General features: G+C 42.3%; 1 protein-coding gene across 2 annotated transcripts in view; it reads right to left on the reverse strand.

Moving 5' to 3' along the window:
- Positions 1-1,259, reverse strand: part of LOC110945581 (synuclein-like) — a 40,532-nt gene extending 39,273 nt beyond the window's left edge. Inside the window, exon 1 of one of the 2 annotated variants that reach the window (XM_051959680.1) lies at positions 952-1,259. In XM_051959680.1, coding sequence (XP_051815640.1) covers positions 952-1,072 — 121 coding nt within the window. In that variant the 5' untranslated portion in view covers positions 1,073-1,259. The remainder of the gene's footprint in view (positions 1-951) is intronic. The other variant, XM_051959681.1, reaches the window with a different exon arrangement.
- Positions 1,260-26,019: the final 24,760 nt, after the last annotated feature.

Raw genomic sequence — 26,019 nt, forward strand, 5'->3', positions numbered from 1 at the left:
CCCACCTCTTGTCGTCCTCTCTTTCTTTTTCCTAATTTAAATAATTTAAGATTCGGTTTCTTGTCTTCCTTCTGTCACTCACTCCATCCCTCCCTTTGTCCATCCCAGTCTGGTGTTGAATTTCACCTGTCCTCCGCCCATCCCTTGTTAATATTCCACCAAAAATATCTTAAAGTTGAATGTCATGTCAAATTGAACCTCTCCTCTTACTCCTTCCTCCCCTTTTTCATCTCTCCATCTTTTTATTCATCTTTTCTTTACTCATTCCTGGTTCAAACGGACATCCACATATTTAAAATTTAATGCACAGCATCGGGATGATTTGCACTTTTCCTCCTCCGTTGATCTTCTATCGTCTTTCTTTTTTCTTATTGAAATAATTTAAAATTCAGCTTTAAAATTCACTCTTCCTCCGTCTTGATCTTCTATCATCTTTCTTTTTTCTTATTGAAATAATTTAAAATTCAGCTTCTTCTCCTCCATCTGTCACATTGAGTCCCTCTATCCTCTTCTTTTATTATTCCTGTCCTCCACCCATCTCTGGCTCGTTTTCCACCAAAACTACCCCAAATTTGATTGAATTTCATGTCAGATTTAATTTCTTCTCTTACTCCTTTCTCCCTTCTTTCATCTCTTCTTCTTTTCTTCATGTTTAATTGTGATTTTTCCTCACATTTTCTGTCAGATTTTTCTCTTCTCCCCTCCGTTCTTCTTCTTTCTTTCAATTTCCACCAAAAACACTGCACAGATTTGCTGTACAACTTTTTCTCCTGGTCCTCCTTCTATCTAGATTCATAGATTTAATGATGAATTTCACTTTTTCCATCACTTTTGGACTCTTTTGGATCATTTTAGTCTCACTTTAACCACTTAAAACTCGAATTCTGAAAATCAAACGTTGATTTATTATTTTTTTAACTTTCCACCCATCCATCCTTCCATCCCCCTTACCGACATACATGACCCCCTCCTTTGTCTTGGCAGCGGCCTCCTCCACCCCAGCCTTCGTCTTCTCAGCGGCAGCCACCACTCCGCCCTTCGCAATGGAGAATCCCTTCTTCAGAGCGTCCATGATGCTTCCTTCTTTTTATTCTCTCAACTTCTCTGTCTGTCTTTCTTCTTCTTCTTCGTCTTCTTCTTCTGCTGCTGCTGCTCTGTCTGCCTCGGCTGTCTCGTCTCTTCTTGTCTGCCAACGATCTGTTCTGGCTGCTAATGGATGAGATGGGTGGAGAAAGGGCACGTGAGTGGGAGAGAGAGAGCTGTTACACGAAAGGGAGGGTAATAAATAGCAGAAACTTGTGACCAGTGGTGTGCAGCGGAGCAGGCAAAGAGGTGGAGATGAGAAGGAAAAAGAGGCTGAAACAAATGGATGAGAGGAAAACAATGGATTCCCAGTGCAAATACAAACAGTCTTTCCAGCATTTTATCAGGAAAAAACTGACCACTAGTCGTGTTATCATTCAATATTGTGTTTGATAAAGTTCATGGAAACAACAAAACCTGAAAAACCTTGGAATGGATTTTGGAATGAACAGTTTCAAAGCCTGATTTTTCAAAACACTTACTATTAAGTGTTTGTAAATAACAGATTATAACAAGTAAATTTACATAAAAAAGTAATATTTTGCACCTTAACTGTTAAAAAGTAGGCCAAAAATTGTAAATAATATCCACATCAAAAAGTTTTCTGTTTTCATAAATGATCATTTGTCCCTTTATAATGTTGAGATGCGAACTTAGTAAGCAGTAATTTATTTTTTTTTTGCTTTTACCTTACAGATTTTCTCTATTTTGTTAAATTGCAGTATGAGTAATGAGTAAAATAACATAAAAAAGTAGTAATTTGAACATTAGCTGTTAAAAAGTAGGTCAAAATTGTAAATAAATAATATCCACATTATACATACACACACACACACACACACACATAAATATATATATGTATATATAGAGAGAGAGAGAGAGACTTTCCCTGTTTTCCTAAACTACGGATACTAATGAGTAAAATAACAGGAAGAAGTATTCATTTAAACATTAACAGTTAAAAATGGATCAATTGTAATAATGTCCACATCAAAAATCTGTTGCTTTTCAAAATATTAATTCATTCTTTTACAACATTTGTCCATTAAATGATAATATTTCTATACTTTATTTAAATAAGCAACGTAATTATTTTACATATATTACTAATATTTAAAAGAAAAATAATGCATATTAAAACCTTTGTACTTTGCAAGTTGTACATTTATTTGCTGTAGTTTGGTGCTTGTTTGTGGTTGATTTAGTGTTTTTTTTTTAAAAACGGTTTTAAGTAGTTTAATTTGTATTCATTTATCCATACGAGTTAAAGTTTAGCACTTATTTACCATCATTTTTCATTTATTTGATGCAATTTTGCAAAAAGTACTGTGAATTGGAGCAAAATTGTGACTAGCATGCACAAAGTGACTACAAATACACAAAACAGCTGAACTGAAAGTCAAATCTCTTGATTTACAGCCATGAATATACAAACTACTCCAAATTATTGCAAGACTGATCATTTTACAGTTTTTTTATCTTGTAATTCTTTGCAATAATTAAGTAGTTTTGCATGTATTTGTGATATGTTTGTGCTTATTTGTGACTATAAATCCAGAGCTTTTGACTTCCAGCTCAACTTCCTCTTTACAGCTGCCAATGCTGCATCAATTCATCCATCCAACTAACATGTCAAAAAGATCTCCAACGTCTTCAGTTAGTGTGTGAAGCAGAAAAAAGCACGTAACCAACCACATAACAACATTAAGTCATATGAGTCATTGCTCTTCTAACACACATACTGAGATAAAACCGTATAATCCATAATTTATTACACAGTCTTTGTTCACAGACACAAAGACACTGCTGTAACTACACTAACCCAGTTAGAACTATGCACGCAGAGAAGATGTATTTGATGGAGGAAGCTTTGAGATAAAAATAAAGCATGATGGAGTTAGCTTTGTATTTCTCTTTGGATCTCAACTCAACTCACCACTAACGAAAAAACAGAGGAGGACAAGATGGAGGGCCACTTCCTTTAATCTGTTTGGAGTGCAGCAACATCAACATGGCTTCACACTATTTAATGTTTAACAAATGACAGCTAACTGACACTAAGATTGTCAGGGCCCTCTACTCATCCCTCCCCGCCTGGCATCCCAAACTAACCCCCTCCCTTATCCTCTATCCTGTTTTCTCTCCCTATCTGCTCTTTGGTCTCCCATCCATCCCTATTCCCCTGTTTTCCCTTGCAGGACGGCACCCGAGTAGAGCTCGGCTTCACAGCTGTCTCTACTCGGGTAATCAATCTCCTCCTCGAGCCCCGGGCAGCTGGAAGAAATTACCCTGATCACTCACCTTGCAATAAATACCGGTTCAGCACTCCACACCCTGCCAGATTGTTGAAATATACTGCTCAGTCAGTTCACTTTCTAGCCTCCTGAAAATCTGTTGTGAATTTAACGTTGTTACTAACGTTTTCTCTCCTGCCCTCTTCCAGAACCCGCTGCCCGGGAGCCTCCCTGTCTGGAACCCTTATCCGAACCCCCCAACCCATTCGGCACCAGTCCCCTTCCCATTCGGTTTCCCCGTTCTGCCTGGACCCCCTCCTGAAACCCCTTTTTCCTCCCCGGCTGCTGAAGCTGCAGCAGACGCCGTCTGCTCCCTGCCCTCCGGCTCTCCTCCCGGAACATTACCGGCCAGACACCATCAGCTCCCAGCCTCCCGGAGCCCCTCCCAGAACTTCACCGGCAAAAGCACCGTCTCCGCCTGACACTGGCAACTCCTCAATTCCCCCCGGATCGTCAGAGAACTGCCTCCTGCCTCCTTCGCTGAACTCCTAGCCCTGAAGTCTGGCCGCCAGGGATCCACCCCGTCATCCAAGATGCTCCGGCCCCCGCCCGGACCACAGACCACCGCCGATGCCCGGCCCCAGACCCACCCGGCCACATTCCTCTGCTCTCCGCATTCCCCGTCCCTGCGCTCTGGTCCCTGCACTCATTCCACATTCATCCTCCCACAATAAATCCTTGCAATTACTCCGGTTCTGGTAGTGGTGCTCTCTGTGTTGGTCCGCCCAGCCTAGCCTGTGACAAAGATGAAGTTACAGTCAAGACATTTCAGTCCTGTTCTATAGAAAATTGCAGCTGTAACAGTGAGAAAAGGCAATTTAAGTCAATGAATGCAACATTCAGTTTGGGAGATACACTATATTGCCAAAAGTATTTGCTCACCCATGCAAATATTTAGAATCAGGTGTTCCAATCACTTCCATGGTCACAGGTGTATAAAATCAAGCACCTAGGCATGCAGACTGCTTTTACAAACATTTGTGAAAGAATGTGTCGCTCTCAGGAGCTCAGTGAATTCCAGCATGGAACTGTGATAGGATGCCATCTGTGCAACAAATCCAGTCGTGACATTTCCTCTCTCCTAAATATTCCACAGTCAACTGTCAGCTGTATTATAAGAACGTGGAAGTGTGTGGGAACGACAGCAACTCAGCCACCAAGTGGTAGGTCACGTAAACTAACGGAGCGGAGTCAGCGGATGCTGAGGTGCATAGTGCCAAGAGGTCACCAACTTTCTGCAGTACAGACCTTCAAACTTCATGTGGCCTTCAGATTAGCTCAAGACTAATGCTTCAGCAGAGAGCTTCATGGAAGGGGTTTCCATGGCCGAGCAGCTGCATCCAAGCCATACATCACCAAGAGCAATGCAAAGTGTCAGATGCAGTGATGTAAAGCATGCCACCACTGGACTCAAGAGCAGTGGTTCTCAACCCTGTTCCTCAGGACCCCATGTCCTGCATGTTTTAGATGCTTCCCTGCTCCAACACACCTGATTCAAATGATCAGCTCATCATCAAGCCTCTGCAGAAGCCTTATGACGAGCTGATCATTTGAGTCAGGTGTGTTGGAGCAGGGAAGCATCTAAAACATGGAGGACATGGGGTCCTGAGGAACAGGATTGAGAACCACTGCTCTAGAGCAGTGGAGACGCGTTCTCTGGAGTGACCAATCGCGTTTCTCCATCTGGCAATCTGATGGATGACTCTGGGTTTGGCGGTTGCCAGGAGAACGATACTTGTCCAACTGCATTGTGCCAAGTGTAAAGTTTGATGGAGGGGGGATTATGGTGTGAGGTTGTTTTTCAGGAGCTGGGCTTGGCGGGGGGGTGGGGGGTGGGGTGGCTTTGGTCAATCAGACATCATTGAGTCCTCCTGGTGTGGTGGTCCAAGCCTATGGATCCATTTTTTCTGCTCTCCTCCTCTGTCAAAGAGATCAGTGATCATTACATTCCTGTCCTGAGATTTTGAGATGGCTGGGAGGGATAGGGGTAATAACAACAATCACTGTTTTGAGGATCATTTGTTTTTAAATAACCTCTTTTGTAAACACAGTAGAATCACGAAATCTGGCGGTCCTCCTCCAGAGGTAAATATCTGGCTCTTTAGCAGCTAAATTATCCACTGTTTAATAAATTTGATGAATAGTAAGGTTTTCACTCATTTAGTTCTGTTTTTGTCTCTACCATCTCCAATGAAATATAGCTGATTATTTAGCAGCTAATTTATCTTCTGTGTTTGATCAATTGAAAGTGCAGTTCAGTATTCGTTCTTTTACCTCTATGTTCCACCTCCAGAGGTAAACATCTGGCTTTTTAGCAGCTAAATTATCCACTGTGTTTGATAAACTAGATGTCTAGTCCAGTTTTCTCTTTTAGCTCTGTTTTTGGTTTCTACCATCTCCAGAGGGAAATATCTGGTTCTTTAGCAGCAAAATACTCTACTGTGTTTGATAAATTGAAAGTCCAGTCCAGTATTCTCTCTCTTTTAGCACCATTTTTGTTCTCCACCAGTCCCTGAGCGAAATATCTGCCTTTTTGCCAATCACTGTGTATGATAACATGGAAATATGACCAGTTAATTTAGCTCCATGTTTGGTCTCCACCACCTCCAGAGATAAATAATTGACTCTGTATCATCTAAATTGTCCACTGTGTTTGGTAAAATTGAAACCATATCTGTTCAGTTTAACGCACACTGAGAGCTAACTGAGAACCTTATACCTGGTCAAGTAGGATCTTCACTTAGCAAACATAATAGCTAATGCATTTTGGACTGTCATGTGACAGGGTGTCATGGCTGCACCGCCCAGTGCTGCATCTTATCATGGATTAATATGTAGGACAGAGGAAATGATAAAGGACGACTTGAGTCATCGTCCTCCCTCCCAACCTGAATGTGACTCAGCAAAGTACACAAACACATACTCAGTCCTCACCCTCGGCTGCCTCACCTCTCCTCTGATTGGCCGACACCCAGCACCGATCTATTTTTAGACCCCATTTTATTTCATTGTTTTCCAGGATGCCTCTGCGGCAACAGTATGGGCTGCTGTGGGTTGCCGTGGCGATGACAGCCGTCCTCCCATCAGCACTGATCAATACTGACCACCAGCACGCACACTGTCCATCATATGGTAATGTAATATGTCATCGATTTTCATAGAGGAAACAATATGTCTTTGTCTTCTTTTTAAGGGTTCTGTTAAATATAATATATACAAAAGTACAAAAGAGAAGGTACTGCAATGAAAAAAAATACAACTCTCTTCTATATTTAGAATAGAATAGAATAGAATAGAATACAATAGAATAGAATAGAAAGCCTTTATTGTCATTGTATGGGTATAAAACGAAATTGGGAGCGCTGCTCCATTTGGTGTTTAGAGAAATATATACATTACAATAAAGAAATAAATAAAAATAGAATAAAATACGATACAAATACAATAAAATACAGTGAGAAAGAGCGGCAATTATAGAAAAAAAAACGCGCTTTAAATTGCACATACTGATAAAGTGACTTTGCATATTGTTCTTGGAGGTGAGTGGAGATTAAGTGTGAAATGAATATTGCGCAAGATTGCACGTATGATGCGTGTTCCCAGTGATGTTATTGTGTTCATGTTTTCTTGTTGTTCAGAGCACTGATGGCTCTGGGGAAGAAACTGTCCCTGAGTCTATTTGTTCTTGTTTTGTGTGCTCTGTAGCGCCGACCAGAGGGCAGAAGATTGAACAGATTGTGACTGGGGTAGAATGGGTCCTTGATAATGTTTGTAGATCTGATGAGATAGCGAGAGCTGGCGATATCATCCAGGGAGGGGAGGGGGCAGCCAGTGATCTACTGGGCGGCGTTGATCACCCTCTGCAGCGCTCTCCTGTTGGCTGCAGTGCACCCAGCATACCACACTGTGATGCAGTATGCCAGGATGCTCTCAATGGTGGCTCGGTAGAAGGTCAACAGCAGCTTCTCCTCCAGGTGGATTTTCCTGAGCACTCTCAGGAAGTGGAGTCGCTGCTGGGCCTTCTTCACCACCGCTGTGGTGTTAACAGTCCATGAGAGGTCATCAGAGATGTGAACACCCAGAAGTTTGAATGAGTGGACCCTTTCAACCCAGACCCCATTGATGAGGAGTGGGGCCGGGTCCAAGCTGCATTTGCGGAAGTCCAGGATGAGTTCTTTTGTTTTTGTGGTGTTCAGTGTGAGATTGTTCTCTGAACACCACACTGACAGTCTCCCAACCTCATCTCTGTACACTGTAAATAGTAGTTCAGTGGTGAAGTTCCTATTACTTTATTTTACAAAGCATATCTGCTCCAATAAATCAATTTAAATTTTATTTTGTGTTTCTGAAAGTTACAGATAAGTAATAAGTGTGACTATTTAACTAACTTAAAATTTTCTATCCTAAAATTGATTTTACTGAACTTCTCAAAAAATTGATTAAGCAAACTCAATTTTAGAGAGTTTACCAAAACTAAAGCTTTCGGACACGCCCACATCCTGCAGGACAAACGTGTCCGGGCATCATTCAAAAACTGGCGCCTTCCTTCATTTGACTGCAGGGAGAGGCTGTACATCACGGCAGGCATGTAAGTAACCGTTTTCATTGCTCCAAATTAGACTTTAGCCGAATTAGTATGAGCCTGCTGCTATATTTTATCGCGACTTTAATGCAGAAACATGGCTTGTCTTGTTTTCCCACTGTGTTAGCCAGTATTGTAGGCCACAAGGTCCGTAATGTTGCTTAATGTGGTGGAGTGAAAAACTGCTAACCTTACAAAGTTTATTTCGTAGACAAATGCGGTTTCTAATTTATATCGTCTACAAATGTTGTCTTCATGATCGTTTTCTAGTAGGATTATAATTATTTTTATTCTGCTACTGCTTCTGTTATTTATGTTTTACTGATACTGTAGAAATTCCAGCTAGCAGCTAGCTAATGCTAACATGCCAGCTAATCATTAGCAGCGCTGTTTTAGTTCGTGTTCGATTTTGTATGGATGGCCATACAGAATCGATTTCTAGGGCTCTGTTAAACACCATTTTTGGAGCTCCGGATAGTCCAGCTAATGCTAGCAGTGCATGGTGACTGGTGGCCTCAACTGGGAGCATTTCTCCTAAATTGCTGTGCCGCAGAACAGCTGCGGGCGGGGTGTGTCTGAGCACTGCGCGTGCACTCACACACTTACTACTTGTTAGTGTCATGGCAAAGAAAATTATTACATGGCAGATAAAAACAGCTCTCCCATGGATAGGGAATGACAGACATAGTGTCATCTGTGTAAAGCTTTTTTTCTTAAATATTCTAATATTTATATATATAGATACTGGATGTAGGAATGGCATAACCTGTAATAATTAAAATGCACACAAAACAGGCTTGAAATATTTTACTTTCCATCTAATGAAAATTGAATATACAAAAGTGTATATTTCTAAAATTAAATGGGTAAACTAATGAACTTTTCACAATATTTATATGTGTATTGAGATGAACTTGTAGATTTTTAATCTACTTGTTCACTTTAGATATAAATATTTTTGATTGGTTCTTTGCATTGAAATCCCTTTTCTTGTTGCATTTTCAGAAGGCTTTCGGACAAGAGAAAATCAACCCAGAAGCTCTGTGTCAACATCAAGTACAGCAATTTAAATCCTAAAGTAAATCAACCAGGTTATAGGTTATTGCAGTACATGGTTTTTCTGTCACACTGTAATTTACACACAGATTTAATGTGTCCATTCATCTCCTCACCCCCATACACACGTGGACAAAATTGTTGGTACCCCTCAGTTAAAGAAGGAAAAACCCACAATTCTCACTGAAATCACTTGAAGCTCACAAAAGTAACAATAAATAAAAATTTATTGAAAATTAAATAATCAAAATCAGCCATCACTTTTGAATTGTTGATTAACATAACTATTTAAAAAAACAAACTAATGAAATAGGGCTGGACAAAAATGATGGTACCCATAACTTAATATTTTGTTGCACAACCTTTTGAGGCAATCACTGCAATTAAACGATTTCTGTATTTGTCAATGAGCGTTCTGCAGCTGTCAACAGGTATTTTGGCCCACTCCTCATGAGCAAACAGCTCCAGTTGTCTCAGGTTTGATGGGTGTCTTCTCCAAATGGCATGTTTCAGCTCCTTCCACATATGTTCAATGGGATTCAGATCTGGGCTCATAGAAGGCCACTTTAGAATAGTCCAACGCTTTTCTCTCAGCCATTCTTGGGTGTTTTTGGCTGTGTGTTTTGGATCGTTGTCCTGTTGGAAGATCCATGACCTGTGACTGAGAAGCTTTCTGACACTAGGCAGCACATTTCTCTCCAGAATGCCTTGATAGTCTTCAGATTTCATCGTACCTTGCACACTTTCAAGACACCCTGTGCCAGATGCAGCAAAGCAGCCCCAAAACATTACTGAGCCTCCTCCATGTTTCACCGTAGGGACAGTGTTCTTTTCTTCGTATGCTTGGTTTTTGAGTCTATGAACACAGAGTTGATGTGCCTTACCAAAAAGCTCCAGTTTGGTCTCATCTGTCCAAAGGACATTCTCCCAGAAGCTTTGTGGCTTGTCAACATGCATTTTTGCAAATTCCAGTCTGGCTTTTTTATGAGTTTTTTTCAGCAGTGGTGTCCTCCTTGGTCGTCTCCCATGAAGTCCGCTTTGGCTCAAACAACGACGAATGGTGCGATCTGACACTGATGTACCTTGGCCTTGGAGTTCACCTTTAATTTCTTTGGAGGTTGCTCTGGGCTCTTTGGATACAATTCCAACGATCCGTCTCTTCAATTTGTCATCAATTTTCCTCTTGCGGCCACGTCCAGGGAGGTTGGCTACTGTCCCGTGGGTCTTGAACTTCTGAATAATATGAGCCACTGTTGTCACAGGAACTTCAAGCTGTTTAGAGATGGTCTTATAGCCTTTACCTTTAAGATGTTTGTCTATAATTTTTTTCGGATGTCCTGGGACAATTCTCTCCTTCGCTTTCTGTTGTCCATGTTCAGTGTGGTACACACCTTTTCACCAAACAGCAGGGTGACTACTTGTCTCCCTTTAAATAGGCAGACTGACTGATTATGAGTTTGGAAACACCTGTGATGTCAATTAAATGACACACCTGAGTTAATCATGTCACTCTGGTCAAATAGTTTTCAATCTTTTATAGAGGTACCATCATTTTTGTCCAGGCCTGTTTCATTAGTTTGTTTTTTTAAATAATTATGTTAATCAACAATTCAAAAGTAATGGCTGTTTTTGATTATTTAATTTTCAATAAATTTTTATTTATTGTTACTTTTGTGAGTTTCAAGTGATTTCAGTGAGAATTGTGGGTTTTTCCTTCTTTAACTGAGGGGTACCAACAATTTTGTCCACGTGTGTATATGGGGGTGAGGAGATGAATGAGATGAATGAGATGAATGAGACTATCCATCTGCATATATGCAGATGGAAAGTCAGGTAAAGTTCAGTTCAACACAAACATTTTTGAAGCTTCACAGGAAAACATAGATTAAAAAATTCTCAGCATTCTCTTAAGCTATTGCTATGGAATGGGACTTTTGTTAAAACCTACACCCATAGTAATACCTTTCTTAATTTTGTTCTGTGACAGATGGGATGGCCCTGTAAATTATGCAGCTGTGTTGTACAAGAACAGGGTGATATTTTAAAGCATTACAGACTGCATCATGGAACCTATGGACAAAACCACGCCTTGCCTTGTATACACCTAGGTTGCCCATGCTCTTTCAAACACTGGAGTGCCCTCCGCTGTCACTTGTCAAGGTACCACCCAGAAGCAAACGCACTTGCCTCAGTGCAAGAAACTCTTTTGTTCACCTGCCTAGTGTGTCAAAGACCTGGATTTCTGAGTGAAAAGGATTTTTTTGAGCACATACATCATCATCTAAAGAATATTGAGACCGTAAAGTGTGTTTTTACGGGCTGTGATCATCAAACTAATGTCTATTCAATCTTTGCAACACACAAACACAGAAAGCACAGTCCCCATTCTTTACAGGATTTTAAACCAGGGATCATTTGTCAAAGACAGCCAGCAGAGTCAAGCAAGCCACTTAATTCGGAAGATTCTGAAGAGGGTATTGATGGCATTGATGATAACTGTGACGTAACTACCTCAAATGGACAATATGAAGAGGAAGATGGAATTGATGTCTATGTAGAATACATAGCATCCCTCCTGTTGAAGTTAGAAAGTGTTCATAATGTGTCAGTTCGATGCATTGATGAATTGGTAGATGATCTTTACTTCTTAGCAAGTTCTGCACCAGTAGCTGCAATTCCTGATATTGTTGTTTCTCATTTAAAGAAAAATAACCAAACTATTGATAACACATTTGTTACATCTCTTGTGGAGGAACTGTGCAAATCCAATCCTCTAAGCAAAGCACTTGGAACCAGTGGTCCTCTTCATCATCATTCAGGAGACATAAGTATTATAAAGAAAAATTTGAAGTTGTTGAGCCTGTTGAGTACATCCTTGAACCAAATGAGAATAGAAGTTTCCAGTATATCCCCATTCTTCAGTCTTTGGTTCAAATTTTGCGCAAAAAACTTTTGACAGAAAAAGCACTAACTAAAGAAGAGGACCAGTCATCATCTGCAGAATATAGATCATACCTTGATGGTACGGTCTACAAAAAAATTTGTTTTATTCTTAAGAAATAAGACTACCTCTTGTACTGTATGTGGATGACTTTGAGATTTGTAACCCACTGGGAACATCAAGAAAAAAACATAAAGTAACAGCAGTATATTGGGTTTTTGGCAACATCCCTCATGCTTCTCGGTCCACTCTTAACTCTGTATACCTAGCACTTTTATGCAAAGCAGTTGACATCAAAAGATTTGGTTATGCTGAAGTGCTTGCCCCTCTGTTAAAAGACATTGCTACCTTGGAGTGTGATGGCATATGCATTTCTTCAGTTGCAAAAAAGTGAAAGGCAGTGTTTTTGTGTAGTTGCAGATAATCTTGGGGCCCACTCAATCTCTGGACTTGTAGAAAATTTCTCTGGGCCATACATTTGTAGATTTTGTCTTGGAGAGCGATCAGACTTTCAAACGAAGGAAGTGAGGTTGGGTGCCTTTCCTGCTTGCACCAAAGAAGACCATGCCATTCATATGATGACTGTTAAAGAAAACCCTGCTCTGACACACAGTTACTTTGTGAAAAAGGATTGCCCATTCACTGAACATCTGAGCTACTTCCACTGTGTCTCTGGCTATCCACCAGACTTACTACATGACATTTTTGAAGCGATTGTTCCTTTGGAGTTAGGACTCTGCTTCAGTGTATTTATTTCAAAGAAATATTTCACTTTCAGTGAACTTAACAGTGCCATCACACAGTTTCCTTATAAATGGACTGACAAAATTGACTGTCCTCAGCCAGTACCAGCAACCTTCTCCTCACAAAAGAAAACAGGAGGAAACGCGCATGAAAATTGGGCCCTTATACGACTGTTGCCATTCATTATTGGCCACAGAATACCTTTGAATGATCCAGCTTGGCTTCTGCTGATGTCTTTGAAAGACATTCTTGAACTTGTTGTTACTCCAGTCCATAATGAAGAAAGCATTTGCTATGTTGACTCACAAATCTCAGAACATCGGCACAGATTTCAAGAAGTGTTTCCTAATGAAAGACTGATCCCAAAGCATCACTTTCTAGAACACTATCCTGCATTGATTAAAGCATTTGGGCCAGTTATTGCTTTCTGGACAATGAGATTCGAAGGAAAACACAGTCAGTTTAAGCGGATTGTGAGGCATACTGGCAACTTCAAAAATATTATACTATCCCTGGCTACAAAACATCAACTTATGATTAGCCACCACCTGCATTCCACCGTAGTGCCTAATCTGAGTGTCGCAAGAGTGACAACAGTGCCAGTAGACGTCCTGCATGTAAATGTTCAGGAATCGATAAGACGTCTATTTCCTTGTCAGTCTCAAGTACAGCTGGCTGACACAGTCACCTGTCAGGGAACAAGGTACTCAAAAGGCATGATTGTGGTCCATGGTTCCACTGCAGGTCTTCCAGATTTTGCAGAGATCCTTCAAATTGCACTTATTGGGGAAGAAGTGCATTTTATGATTCAAACACAGATCTCCTGGTACGATGAGCACTATCGTGGGTTTTATCTGGAGAAGACATGCCATGTAACTCTTGTTGGACAATGAAATCTTAGTGATGTTTATCCTCTGTCAGCCTATATTGTTACAGGAAAGCGAATGGTAACATTAAAGCGCCATGTCTGCTTCAAGTGTTGAGAATCACAGTGTAATCTGTGTTTCTTCTGCCCTTCAAGGCATGGAACAAACTGTGAGATTCCAGGTCCTCATTGATCATGAAGTCAAGAAACTTACTCTCAACAGTGGCATTCCCTCATCTGTAGATGAATTAGTTGCAGCTGTAAAAGAACATTTTTCCATCCTCACTGTTACGGCCGTGGCCGTATTTGGATCAAGGTACCAATTTCACATCCAAGCTGTTTGCTCAGGCTCTCTCCACTCTGTCCATAAAACATCGAAAAGCCAGTAGTTTTCATCCAGAATCTCAAGGTGCACTGGAACGTTTTCATCAGACGTTAAAGTCAATGCTAAAAAAATATTGTCTCGAGTCTGGCAAGGAGTGGGATGAGGGGCTGCCTTTTATCCTCCTCGCGGCGCGTGAAAGTGTACAGGAGTCTACCGGTTTTAGTCCCGCCGAATTAGTGTTCGGTCAGACAGTGCGTGGGCCTCTGAGATGGCTCCGTGAGAAATACCTGTCTGATACTCCAGGCCCACCTGTAAACGTGTTAGACTATGTGAGTTCTTTTAGGGAGCGCCTTCACAAAGCCTGCGATGCCGCGCGCAGCTCTCTCTCGGCATCCCAAAGAAAATGAAAAAGAGATTTGACAAAAAAAGTGTGAAAAGAGAATTCCAAATTGGTGATAAAGTCCTGATTCTGCTTCCGACTCCTGGTTCCGCCCTTCAAGCAAAATTTTGTGGGCCCTATGCAGTGCAGAAAAAACTAAGTGAAACTGATTATGTGGTTGGAACCCCAGACAGGAGGAGGAAGACTCGTGTGTGCCACATCAATATGATGAAGGCGTATTATAACCGTGACTTAGATGTCACTTCGTCATCCCCAGCCGTGCTCTCTGTTGCTAGTGCCCCTCTGCCTCCTTCTCAGTATTTCCCGGAGAGCGACGGCCTTCGTGTCTCTGTGGCTGACTCCTGTGCTCGTCTCCAAAATTCAGAGATTTTGGCAGACTTAAAAACCCACCTTTCCCACCTGAGTGACACCGCTATAAAAGATGTCTAAAGTTTAATCAATGATCACCTGTCACTATTTTCAGATACTCCCTCCCGTACTACTGTTCTGTCCCATGATATTGACGTTGGTGATCATCCGCCCATTAAACAGCATGCTTATCGCGTGAACCCCACAAAACGCGCTCTGTTTCAGCAGGAGGTGGCTTACCTGCTGGAGAATGGCTTGGCAGTCCCAAGCTGCAGCGCGTGGAGTTCTCCGTGCTTGCTCGTGCCGAAGCCGGATAAAACTCCTCGGTTCTGCACGGATTTCAGAAAAGTTAATAAAGCAACCAAGCCTGACTCGTATCCTCTGCCCAGGATGGAGGACTGTGTGGACCGCGTTGGTTCAGCCAAATTCGTAACAAAATTAGATTTGTTGAAAGGCTATTGGCAAGTCCCGTTAACCCCTCGTGCGTCTGAAATCTCTGCTTTCGTGACCCCCGACAGTTTCCTGCAGTATACGGTCATGCCTTTTGGCCTGCGGAATGCTCCTGCCACCTTTCAGCGTCTTATGCATAGAGTTCTATCTGATGTTCGTAACTGTGAGGTTTACTTGGATGATGTTGTTGCTTATTCCAGCACGTGGTGTGAGCATGTAAACACTCTTCGTGTTATTTTTGGCAGGCTGCAGAAGGCGTCTCTCACCCTCAACCTGGCCAAATGTGAATTCGGTAGGGCCACCGTGACTTACTTGGGTAAGGAGGTTGGCCAGGGGCAGGTGCGTGCTCTCTCCTCGAAGGTTCAGGCCATCCTTGATTATCCCGTGCCTCAGACCCGCCGCCAGCTCCGCCGTTTCCTCGGAATGGCAGGTTATTACCGAGGCTTTTGCAGGAATTTCGCTGATGTAGTTGCCCCTCTGACAAGCCTGACCAGTGTCTCTCGGCCATTCGTCTGGTCCTCAGTATGCCAGAAATCCTTCGAGTCAGTTAAGGCGCTCCTCTGCAGCACACCTGTCCTCTCAGCTCCTGACTTCGCGCACCCCTTCAAGCTGGAGGTGGATGCCAGCGCACGTGGTGCTGGGCGGTCCTGCTGCAGGAGGATGCCAGTGGTGTTGACCATCCGGTGGCGTATTTCTCAAAAAGTTTAACAGACACCAGCTCCAATACAGCACCATCGAGCAGGAGGCGCTGTCATTGTTGCTTGCTTTGCAGTATTTTGAAGTGTACCTGGCGCCTAGTCCACTGCCCGTTCTGGTCTTCACCGACCATAACCCCTGGTGTTTTTGGCGCAGATGAGCAACAAAAACCGCCGGCTGATGAGATGGTCACTGCTGGTGCAAGATTTTAACATTGAGATCCACCATAAGAAAGGCAGTGAAAATGTGATAGCCGATGCTCTGTCCCGTGCGCATCTCCCTCCCTGAGAGACAAACATTATGGGGGAAATGTTTGTTTCTTTAGTGATGGGGGTGTTACGGCCGTGGCCGTATTTGGTATTTTTTTTGTTGTAGTTTCAAACTGTGTTATTGTCTGGGAGTGGGTGCTCTGTGGTTCTGTGTAATCTTTGTGTGCAGGAGGCGTGATTGGCAGACGATGCTGATTGGCTGACTGTTATTTCAAATCCTGGCGGCCGGCAGTGATGGAGGAGCCACTTTGACAGCAGCACCCTTTGTGTGTCTCCCCAGCCTCCAAATCTTTGAATTCGATTAGAGTAGCGGAGTTTTTGTTGTTTGGTTTAGTAGGTTTTTTTTGCTTATTGTGTATGTTTTGGATTGGATATTTCTTTTGTTTGAGAGCAAGAAACGCCTCTTTAGTTTGTATCCGTCTTTTGTTGGTTTTGAATGAACAGCCCATGCAGTGGCCTCTTTAAGTTGTAGTTATATTGCAAAATAAATATTCTGGTATCTTTTTAGAACTTGTCTGTTGTTTCTTTTGGGGACTGGGGAAATATTCGGGGTTATTTTTTCTTCTTTTTTTACATTATGTTGTGCACCCTACCCCCTAGACAGGGGCATAACACTCACAGAAATAAGTCTTCAGTACAAAGATGAAGACTTTGATGACTTCTTCACCCTTACCTCTACAAATGAACTGAAAGATAAAGATACACTTAAAATAGTGTATCCACCACTGGACCTAACACTGACCATTGTTCCTGTGGAAAGCACCCCTAATGTATCAGATGTGTCCTCTTTTTCTGATTGTGCCTCTCTCTCTGTGGACTCAGACGACACCATCATTCTCAGCCCCCCTGTCACTGAAAGGCAGAAAGCGTGGCCTCCTGTATTTCCAATTCCATCTTTCTCGTACAACACTGAGCTTGCTTTGAGGCAAGGCAATGAGACTTATTTAAGAGATGGAACCACACTGACCTCACCAAGTGTAAATCGGACATCCTGGAACGGCTGGCTGAGGCAATATTTTCTTACACGGCTTACCCTAATGATGCTCAGAGGTGTGCGGTAGCACAAGCCCTAGTGGATAAAGATCCGTGCCTGAAGGAGTCAGGCTCTTTTAATGGAATTTATGGGTGGCAACAAAGCCTGAAATACAAATGTGGAAACTACCGGACAAAACGTAAAGCACTGGGAAGCCCTGAGCTCCTGATAAACTCGATGAAACACAAGACTGAAGACGACAGAAAACCTGCTAAAAACATCGAGAGAGCAATGAAGGCAGAAGTAAATTTTCTTCCTTCACACCCAGCTGGGGAAACTGATGATACCCTTGAGAACGTGAGACTTGATCACATTGAAGCCAGCAAGAAAAAGGACTGTGTCAAGAACATCAATTACATGATGGACAAAACATACAGCTATAGAAGGATGGAAGTGGTTGTGCAGTCCCCGGAAGTGGTTGTGCAGTCCCCGGGAGTGGCAGAATTCAAAGAAAGTTGGCCTGCCCTCTTCGAACCATTCCAGGTAAATCACTTCTCATTTTAGTGTTCCTGAACCTACATTTGTTGACAATAATGGTAATGATTGTATAAATTCAAAGGCTGTGTTTACACCTCCTGAAAGTCTCAAACATTTGCTGTCTTTCAGATCAATGAGGAGTTTCTTAGGTGCACTACAGTTCCTCTGGAGTCAACGTTTATGTCGCAGCTAGACAGGTACACTCCAAAGCTCCTGCAGCTGTTCAGTGCAAAGGGAGGAGCAGTGGGTCAGCGCATCAAGAACACGTTGATGGGACTGATACAGGTAAGGCAAGAGTGTTTGAAGAAAAAGTTACAGGAATATATTAATACAATGAGTAATTAGTTTTTCAGATGGGTGAATGTTTCGATTAATATTTAGTTTACTTAACTAATTTTAAATAGGGTTTCAATCAAAATATATAAGCTCTGTTTCAGTGTTCTTCAAACATGGTCCTCAGGGCCCACTGTCCTGCATGTTTTAGATGTTTCCCTCTTCCAACTGTCGGAAAACGGATTCTTTTGTTACTGCTACTGAGGGAAAACACGATGCAAGGAAGACTCAGAGTCAAAATATTCAGTTAAGAATATTTAGTAAAAAAATGCAAAGGATGGACAGATATGCATGCACGCAGATTCTATCTTGTTCAGATGCTGATAGCAGAGAACGACGAGGAAGCCCCGCCTAGAGCCATTTGATTGACAGCTCAGTCCACCAAGTGAAAGCAAACTGATTTGCATTTTATTTCTTGGTGGTTATTTCATAATGGCCTGACACCATGAAATAGAAAAATGCAAATCAGTTTCGTCTGGGCGGGGCTTCCTTTTCAGGGGGGGAGTCGTACCCGCACACAGGCTTCTGTCCTGACGCCAGCTCCGACCACGGCTGAAGTGAAGCCGTGTCACCGTGGAACTTCGGCTGATTCTGCCATCAGACACTGAAAGGACGCTGCTAATTCGGTAAATTAATGTTTATTTTCTTATCAGTGGCAGAATCAGCCGAAGCTCAACGGTGACATGGCTTCACTTCAGCCGTGCTGGGAGCTGGGGTCAGGCAGGACTCCTGTGTTCAGAATCCCCGCCCAGAGCAAACTGATTTGCATTTTTCCTTTTCTTGGTGGACCTGAGGAAATATAAAGGGAAATAAATAAATAAATAAATAAATGTGGAAATATAAAGAGAAATAAATAAATAAATAAATAAATGTGGAATATAAAGAGAAATAAATAAATAAATAAATAAATGTGGAAATATAAAGAGAATAAATAAATAAATAAATAAAAGGAAAAACAGAAAAGGTAAAAGCAAAGACAAAATTTTCCTTTTTATTTATTTATTTATTTATTTCTCTTTATATTTCCACATTTATTTATTTATTTATTTATTTCTCTTTATATTTCCACATTTATTTATTTATTTATTTATTTATTTCTCTTTATATTTCCACATTTATTTATTTCTCTTTATATTTCCACATTTATTTACTTATTTATTTATTTATTTATTTATATTTTGATTTGGCACTCCTATCGCTCCATATGCAACTTCCTGCCTTACAATTAGGAGCCGACCTTCCTTTTACGATTGATAGCCTCCCTTTTAATGGAAATATTCCTTCTGAATCTGTCCTAGGTTGATAACCCCAATCTTTTGGTCCTGTATTTGCTATCACTCTACTCCAGGAGTCGCACCATTGTGGTGCAGTATCTGCCATAAGATATGACTTGCAAATGTATTTCTCATCTGCCCAGTGGCTGTACTGATGTTTTCCACACTGCACAATGGAACAGAGATCTACTTTTACCATTCCCTCAACTCCCGCTTTAAATGTGAGATTCTTTAGGTTTTGCAATTCAGACGCAACTGCCCTTTGTGCTTCTGACTCTAGGAAGAAACCAATCAAGCCAGTAGAGCGTTTAGTTCGGTTTTGTGTGTCAGTAGATGAGTCAATGGTCATGCTAAGTGTATGGTGTGTGTTTGATTGATATTCCCACACCAGTATGGGAGTAACAATCGTCAGGGCTCCTATTATGAGAACAAAAAGAACCCCCAGTGGTCATAGAGGCCTGGCCTCTTTGCAGGCCCTTGTGGGTCTAATATTGGACCTGCCATTATAGGAAGCTTTCTGTAAAATTTCACCAAATACTCTCTAAGTTTTTGGAGCCTCCTTAGATTCTGCCAGATCGGTTCCTATCTCTCCAGTTTTTTGAGAGGGTGGTGAAGTGAGTACACAATGAGTTAGGTGGTGCCAATTAGCTCCAGCTTTACCCTTTACCTGGACCGCATGCGAGGTACACTCTGTTACCTGATATGGTCCAGTCCACCTGGGCTCCAGCCACTTTCTTTTGTGTGCTTTCACCCGCACCCAATCACCCACCAGAAGTGCTGGAGTCTTCTTTTCAGCTGTCTCGGGCTCTGCTGACTGCACCTGTTTAGACAAAACTCGTGTCAACTTAGTTAGTGCAGTCATGTAATCATCACATTGTACCTGCCAAACATCCAGAGATGGCATATGACCCCCATCTCTGGGCGGGCCAGGCATTGGTCTGCCCGTCAGCAACTCATGAGGCGTCAGATGTGTTTTTGCCCCTGGTGAGTTTCTCATTGACATGAGTGCCAGAGGAAGAGCATCCACCTATTTTAACTTAGTATCGTGACAGATCGTAGCTATTTTTCTTTTCAGCGTTTGGTTTGCTCGCTCCACTAACCCTTGTGAAGCAGGATGATAAACTGACCCGAAACGGTGTGTGATGCCTAGGGTTTTTTCAACTTCGGCTAAAAGCTTGTTATTGAAATGAGACCCATTGTCTGATCTGATGTTTCGTGGAACCCCGTATCGTGGTATCAGCTCATTCTTTAACCACTTAACCACTGTTTGTGCTGTTTCATTCCTACAAGGAATTGCTTCCACCCATTTTGTGAAACGATCAACCATAACCAACATATACCTGTACCCCCTTACCCAGTTCTCAGCCCCCATGTCTGTGAAGTCAATGGTGATATCATGGAAGGGAGCAGGCGGGACAGGATATCCACCCATGGGACATCTGTACGGAGTCTTGGAATTGTGGGCATTGCAGGTTTCACAATCTGACACGTAGTTCTCCACCAGTGCAGTCATGTGTGGGTGCCACCAGCACTTTTCAATGTTCAATTGTGTGGTTTTTCGTCCTTCATGTGCAGGTCCATGCGCTTGTTTCAGCAGTAGGGAGCGTTGTTGGAGCTACCAATCTTCCATCATGGGACCTCCAAAGTCCCTCTTTCTGTGTTGCCCCTTTCTTTGACCACTCACTCTGTTCACTCACTCCTGCTTTCTCTTGCATGGTTTTGATGTCTTCTTCTGTCAGTTCAGGTATTTGTGTCTCTGTCAGCATCATCTGTTTTACAGTGTAACCTCCTGCTGCTTTTGCAGCCGCATCAGCAGCCTCATTTCCTCTGGCTACAATGTTGTCCAGTTTCTGATGGCCTTTACATTTCATCACGGCCACTGCAGCAGGGTGGTGTACTGCTTGTACTAGCTCCTCCAGCTGTGTTCGGTGTCTGACTGGAGTGTTAGCCGTGGTCAGGAAATTTCTTCTCACCCATTGTGGTCCATCCACGTGCACAGCTCCATGTCCATAAGCTGAGTCCGTGTAGATGTTTACTCTTTTCCCAGCTGATAGTTCCAGTGCACGAGTGAGGGCCACAATCTCAGCCAACTGAGCTGACGCTGGTTGAGGGATGATGCCCGTGTCTCTGGTGTCATAGATTCCTGTTTGTTGATTCAGTTCCACCACAGCAAAGGATGCTACATTTCCATTCTCTCCCTTGTAGCAGCAGCCATCGGTGAAAAGAATCATCCGAGAATATTCCAGTGGCTCTGCTTCCAGATCAGCTCTCAGTTTAATGTCCAGTTTTGCTCTTTCAGTGCGGTCATGTGGGATTTCACTTTCAGTCTGCAATCCAGTTGCCATGTTCACTCCTTCAGTGTGGAAAGTGATATGTGGCTGTAGCAGGATGTTGGAGATTTTGTTTTTTCTTGCTGTGGAGAACGTGAAAGCACTTGATCCCAGGAAAGCGACCACTCCATGGTTGGTGTTGACTTTAAGTTCATGGCACATGACAATGTGGCTGGTCTTTGTGATAGCTTTTGCTAGTGCTGCCAAGTGTCTGGTGCAGCCTGTTTGACCCACTTCCATGTTGTCGAGTTTTGAGCTGTGGTACATCAATACTCTTCTCTCTCCCTCCTTTTTCTGAAAAAGGACACCATTTACCACCCCTCCTTTTTCAGAAACATCCAAGTAGAAAGGTTTGGTGTAATCGGGGGATGCCAACCCAGCTGCTTGTGCCAGTGCTTGTTTGGTTTGTGTGAAAGATTCTTCAGCAGCAGGAGTCCATGTGAGGGCAGCAGTCAGGTTACGGTTGCCCGCCTCAGCCACCATGTCTCTGAGCGGCTGGGTGAGTTCAACATAGCATGGCACATGATTTCTGCTGTAACCAGTGAGCCCCAGGAAGACGAGCATCTGTTGGACGGTTGTTGGCTTGGAGTGGGAGAGGATAGATGATTTCTGGGATTCAGTGAGGCCATAGGCGTTTTGTGTGATTTCTCTTCCAAGAAATTCAACCATTCTTCTGCAGACTTGCACTTTTTCTCTTTTCACCTTATAAACCCTCCTTTGCCAGCAGGGTGAGGAGGGCATGGGTGGCTGTCAGGCAGGCATCAGCTGTTGGGGCTGCCAAGAGGAGATCATCCATGTACTGGAGCAACACCACTCCATCAGGCAACTTCAGTGGTGTGAGGTGTTCTTTGAGAACGTGATTGAACAGTCCTGGGCTGTCTCTGTAGCCCTGTGGCACTCTGGTGTAGGTGAAGTTCTGCCCCCCATAGGTGAAACCAAAATATTCCTGGGACTCTTCGTCCAGTGGAAGACAGAAAAATGCATTAGCCAGGTCGACCACCGTGAAGAAATGGTGGGTGGGATTGATGTTCTGCAGAGACAGGCGTGGGTTAGGAATAGGATACGGTGCTGGGAGAGTAGCATCATTCACTGGTCTGAAATCTTGAACCATTCTCCAACCTTTTCCTGGACCTTTGGAAACAGGCAGAATGGGAGTGTTCCATGAGGACTTATATGGAACAATAACACCTGCTTTGAGTGAGATTACGTTGTTCTTGGGTCAGACAGGTGATTTTTCTGTCCACATCTCTCATATGTTGTTCAGTTGTTGTCAGGAGATTTGTCATTTGTTCTCCCATTTTTCTCACTTCAGTGGAAATCCTCCCAATCGTTGGATCAGCAGGAATGACGACGTCCAGTATTCCTTTTTTCACTGAGACCAGTGGTGCCTGCACTGCAACACTGCGTCCATCAGGTGGTGTTGTTCCTTCATAGGGTGGTGGGTCTTCCTGCAAGAGTAGGGAGGGGTAGATCTGGGTTGGGTTTGACACCATAGGCGGAGCCGTAGGCTTAACGGTTTAACTCTGTTCAGGGGTTTCCTGTTTAGATGGCAGTAGAGGCATGACTGTCTGTGAAGCAACTTCCTCTTTCAGCTTAGCAGCAGGCTTCTGCAGCTTGTAAGCATGTGTGATGAGGTTACACATTTGAGTAGTTACAACTTCTTTGTCAGTAGCTTTCTGCATTTTGTTGAATCTTGTCCCCCAAGTGCGCTTGTTGTCTTTTTCCCACTCCATGACTTTCTCGTGACGTTCAGCTGCAGCCGCAGTGAGTATGCATGTGACAGTTTGAGAACCAGGCAAAGGAGCACCAGGCTGACCCGAAACCAAACCCTGTCTCACCCACTTATCCCAAACCTTCGAAACGTACTTCCGTATTTTACCCTTATCTTTTGACATTCCTCTTTCTCCATCTCCGAAACCACAAACTCTTTCAACTTTGCACCATCCATCATTCACTTACAAATCAACCTTTCTTTGATAAACACAACCAATAATATGAAAGCAACAGAAACAATAATCCACCCAACCAGCAAAATCGCCACAAACAGTTTTAGCAGCTTCAACCGAGTTTCAATGAGGGTTATGCGTACGCTATCTCTGGCACCTCGTAATAATCCTCAATAAAGTACAAATCTGCCTGTTCTCTTGTAAGAACTATCTGTGGTCCCAATTCACTCTCTGAGTCAATGTTTTATCCTGGTTCTGTGTTAGCTCTTCCCACTCTCATGTCAAGGAGAAAGTTATCAAAAAGGTGATAGAAGGGATCAGAAAACAGAGGGAAAGTAAGAAAATCGCTCGGTTTTCCAATCGCCTCTAACCCCCCTCTCCGATAAAATGTTTTTTTTTTCAATCAATCCAACAGCACATTTTAAGTAATAGTACAGTCAATTCAATCAACAGATGTAACAAATTTCTCAATTGTTTTTTTTTTTTTTTTTTACAAAGTAGTGAAATTCCTCTTAGATTAGCAGCCCAGTCATCGGTTTGTACTCTTTCCAAACTCACAAAAACAGACTACAATTTCTCACACAATTTAAATCAACCAGCAAGCTGTATTTAACTGCCTATGTCCTAGGTGAATGAGAGCATTAATCTCTTTTTCATACAATAAACACCCCTTCCACCTATAACACAGCAATCACGTTCAGCTGAGAAAACTAAGAAAGGAAAAAAGAAGAAAAGAATAGAAATAAAAGAAAATAAAGTCTTGCACTCGTTTTACTCCTTATTCCAGTTATCCACACCACAATGCATTCTCACAAATTTAGACCGTCTGTTCATTCACACCAAAATGACGTCTATTTTCTGCCAACGTGTGTGAAGATCAGCTGCCTGCCTGTCAATCACTCAAACCCTATGCAAACGATCGCATCTCATTCCTAATGTAGGAACAAACACAATTATGTACAGAGTTTAGCAATCCGAAAGGTTCTTACGCGATTCCACTGACACAAAATTTAAAAACATTTGCCCACAATGTAAAATAAATTCAACAGAAAATTGCTAATTTAGATTACTTAATTGTGGCCACATCAAATCTTCCCCAGACAGTATGTCCTAGTGCTGCAGGTTGGACGTAATGGTGACCTTTAATGCGTACATAGCGCAACCATTGTACTGCTACGGGCTTTTTAAAAGATTATATAGTGGTGCCAAAACAGCAACTGGCCGTAAATACGGTCTCAGTCCTGCACCCTATTCCTTCAGGGATTTCCTACCAATTCTTATACACTACAGCTTAAGGCTGCAAGGGCAGTTTCACGTTTCACATCACACTTCATCATCATCTCTCTGGTACAGACCAACTGATCCCAGCTTAAGGCTGAGAATCAGCAGTCCTCTGTCCAGTCACCGGTGTAAGATAATAAAGTTCTGACCATCCAATGCAAACCAACACCAATGTGTGCTTATTAACAGTTACAATTAAAATTCATTCAAATTTGACAGATCTCCCCTTACCTCACAGAAACTCACAAATTTGGCTATGCCCAATGTGCAGAATTTGATTAAACAGGTTTCTGCTTACCTTGTTCTTTTCGTTGACTGGCCAGTCATGTGAGTCTCTGTGTGGCTCGGAGCTCCCCGTCAGGTCCTCCCAGAAATCTCCGGTGTCGGACCCCAGGCCAATTTGGCTTTGGCAGGTCTTCCAAAAATGATACCTCAAATAACAGTAACCCCGTCCGTGCCTCCAAATTTGTCGGAAAACGGATTCTTTTGTTACTGCTACTGAGGGAAAACACGAGGCAAGGAAGACTCAGAGTCAAAATATTCAGTTAAGAATATTTAGTAAAAAAATGCAAAGGATGGACAGATATGCGTGCACGCAGATTCTATCTTGTTCAGATGCTGATAGCAGAAAACTGCTAAAGCCAGACAAAGGTTCTCTGCATGCAGCTGTGATCACAAGAAAGAATGAATCTCTAAGCTAATACATGAGTTTTTAAACTAAGATTCTGATTGGCCCCACGCTGAGACAGCCTCTCCGGATGTCTTGGGTCTTGTCCAATCACCTCCGTCTTCCTCCTGCAAGAGGTGTCTCTGAATGTGTGTGTATGTGGCCGCCCCCTGTGACCTTTACACAGATTTTTAAGAGCTCAGTTCTGCTGAGATCTGCAGATTTCTGTTCCATTTGGCGTTGAATTAAACTATTTACTGATTCAGTTTTATTCAACTTAACTTTAAACAACAATTTGATAATTTAATCACACCTTATGGCAGATTTGAATGATCCCATTCCCTTTATTGATTTACTTTAATCTTATTTTATTAATATCAGATTCCTATGTTCTTTCCCATTTTATGGTTAATTTAATACATTGCTAATTTAGATTCTTCTATAGTATTTTCTCACTAAGCTAAATATATTAATCCTAATTCTCAACAGTGTTTTATGGTTCAATACTTTAACTTTTATTCTTGTTTAAGCTTTGTAGTGGGGGCCAGTTGCCCCACTACGTAAGATCTCTGTGTAACCTGATCACTCTATGCATTAACACTTTAATCCTAAGTTCTAGGTCTCA

The sequence above is a fragment of the Acanthochromis polyacanthus genome, chromosome 15, assembly GCF_021347895.1.
Source record: "Acanthochromis polyacanthus isolate Apoly-LR-REF ecotype Palm Island chromosome 15, KAUST_Apoly_ChrSc, whole genome shotgun sequence".
NCBI lineage: Eukaryota > Metazoa > Chordata > Actinopteri > Pomacentridae > Acanthochromis > Acanthochromis polyacanthus.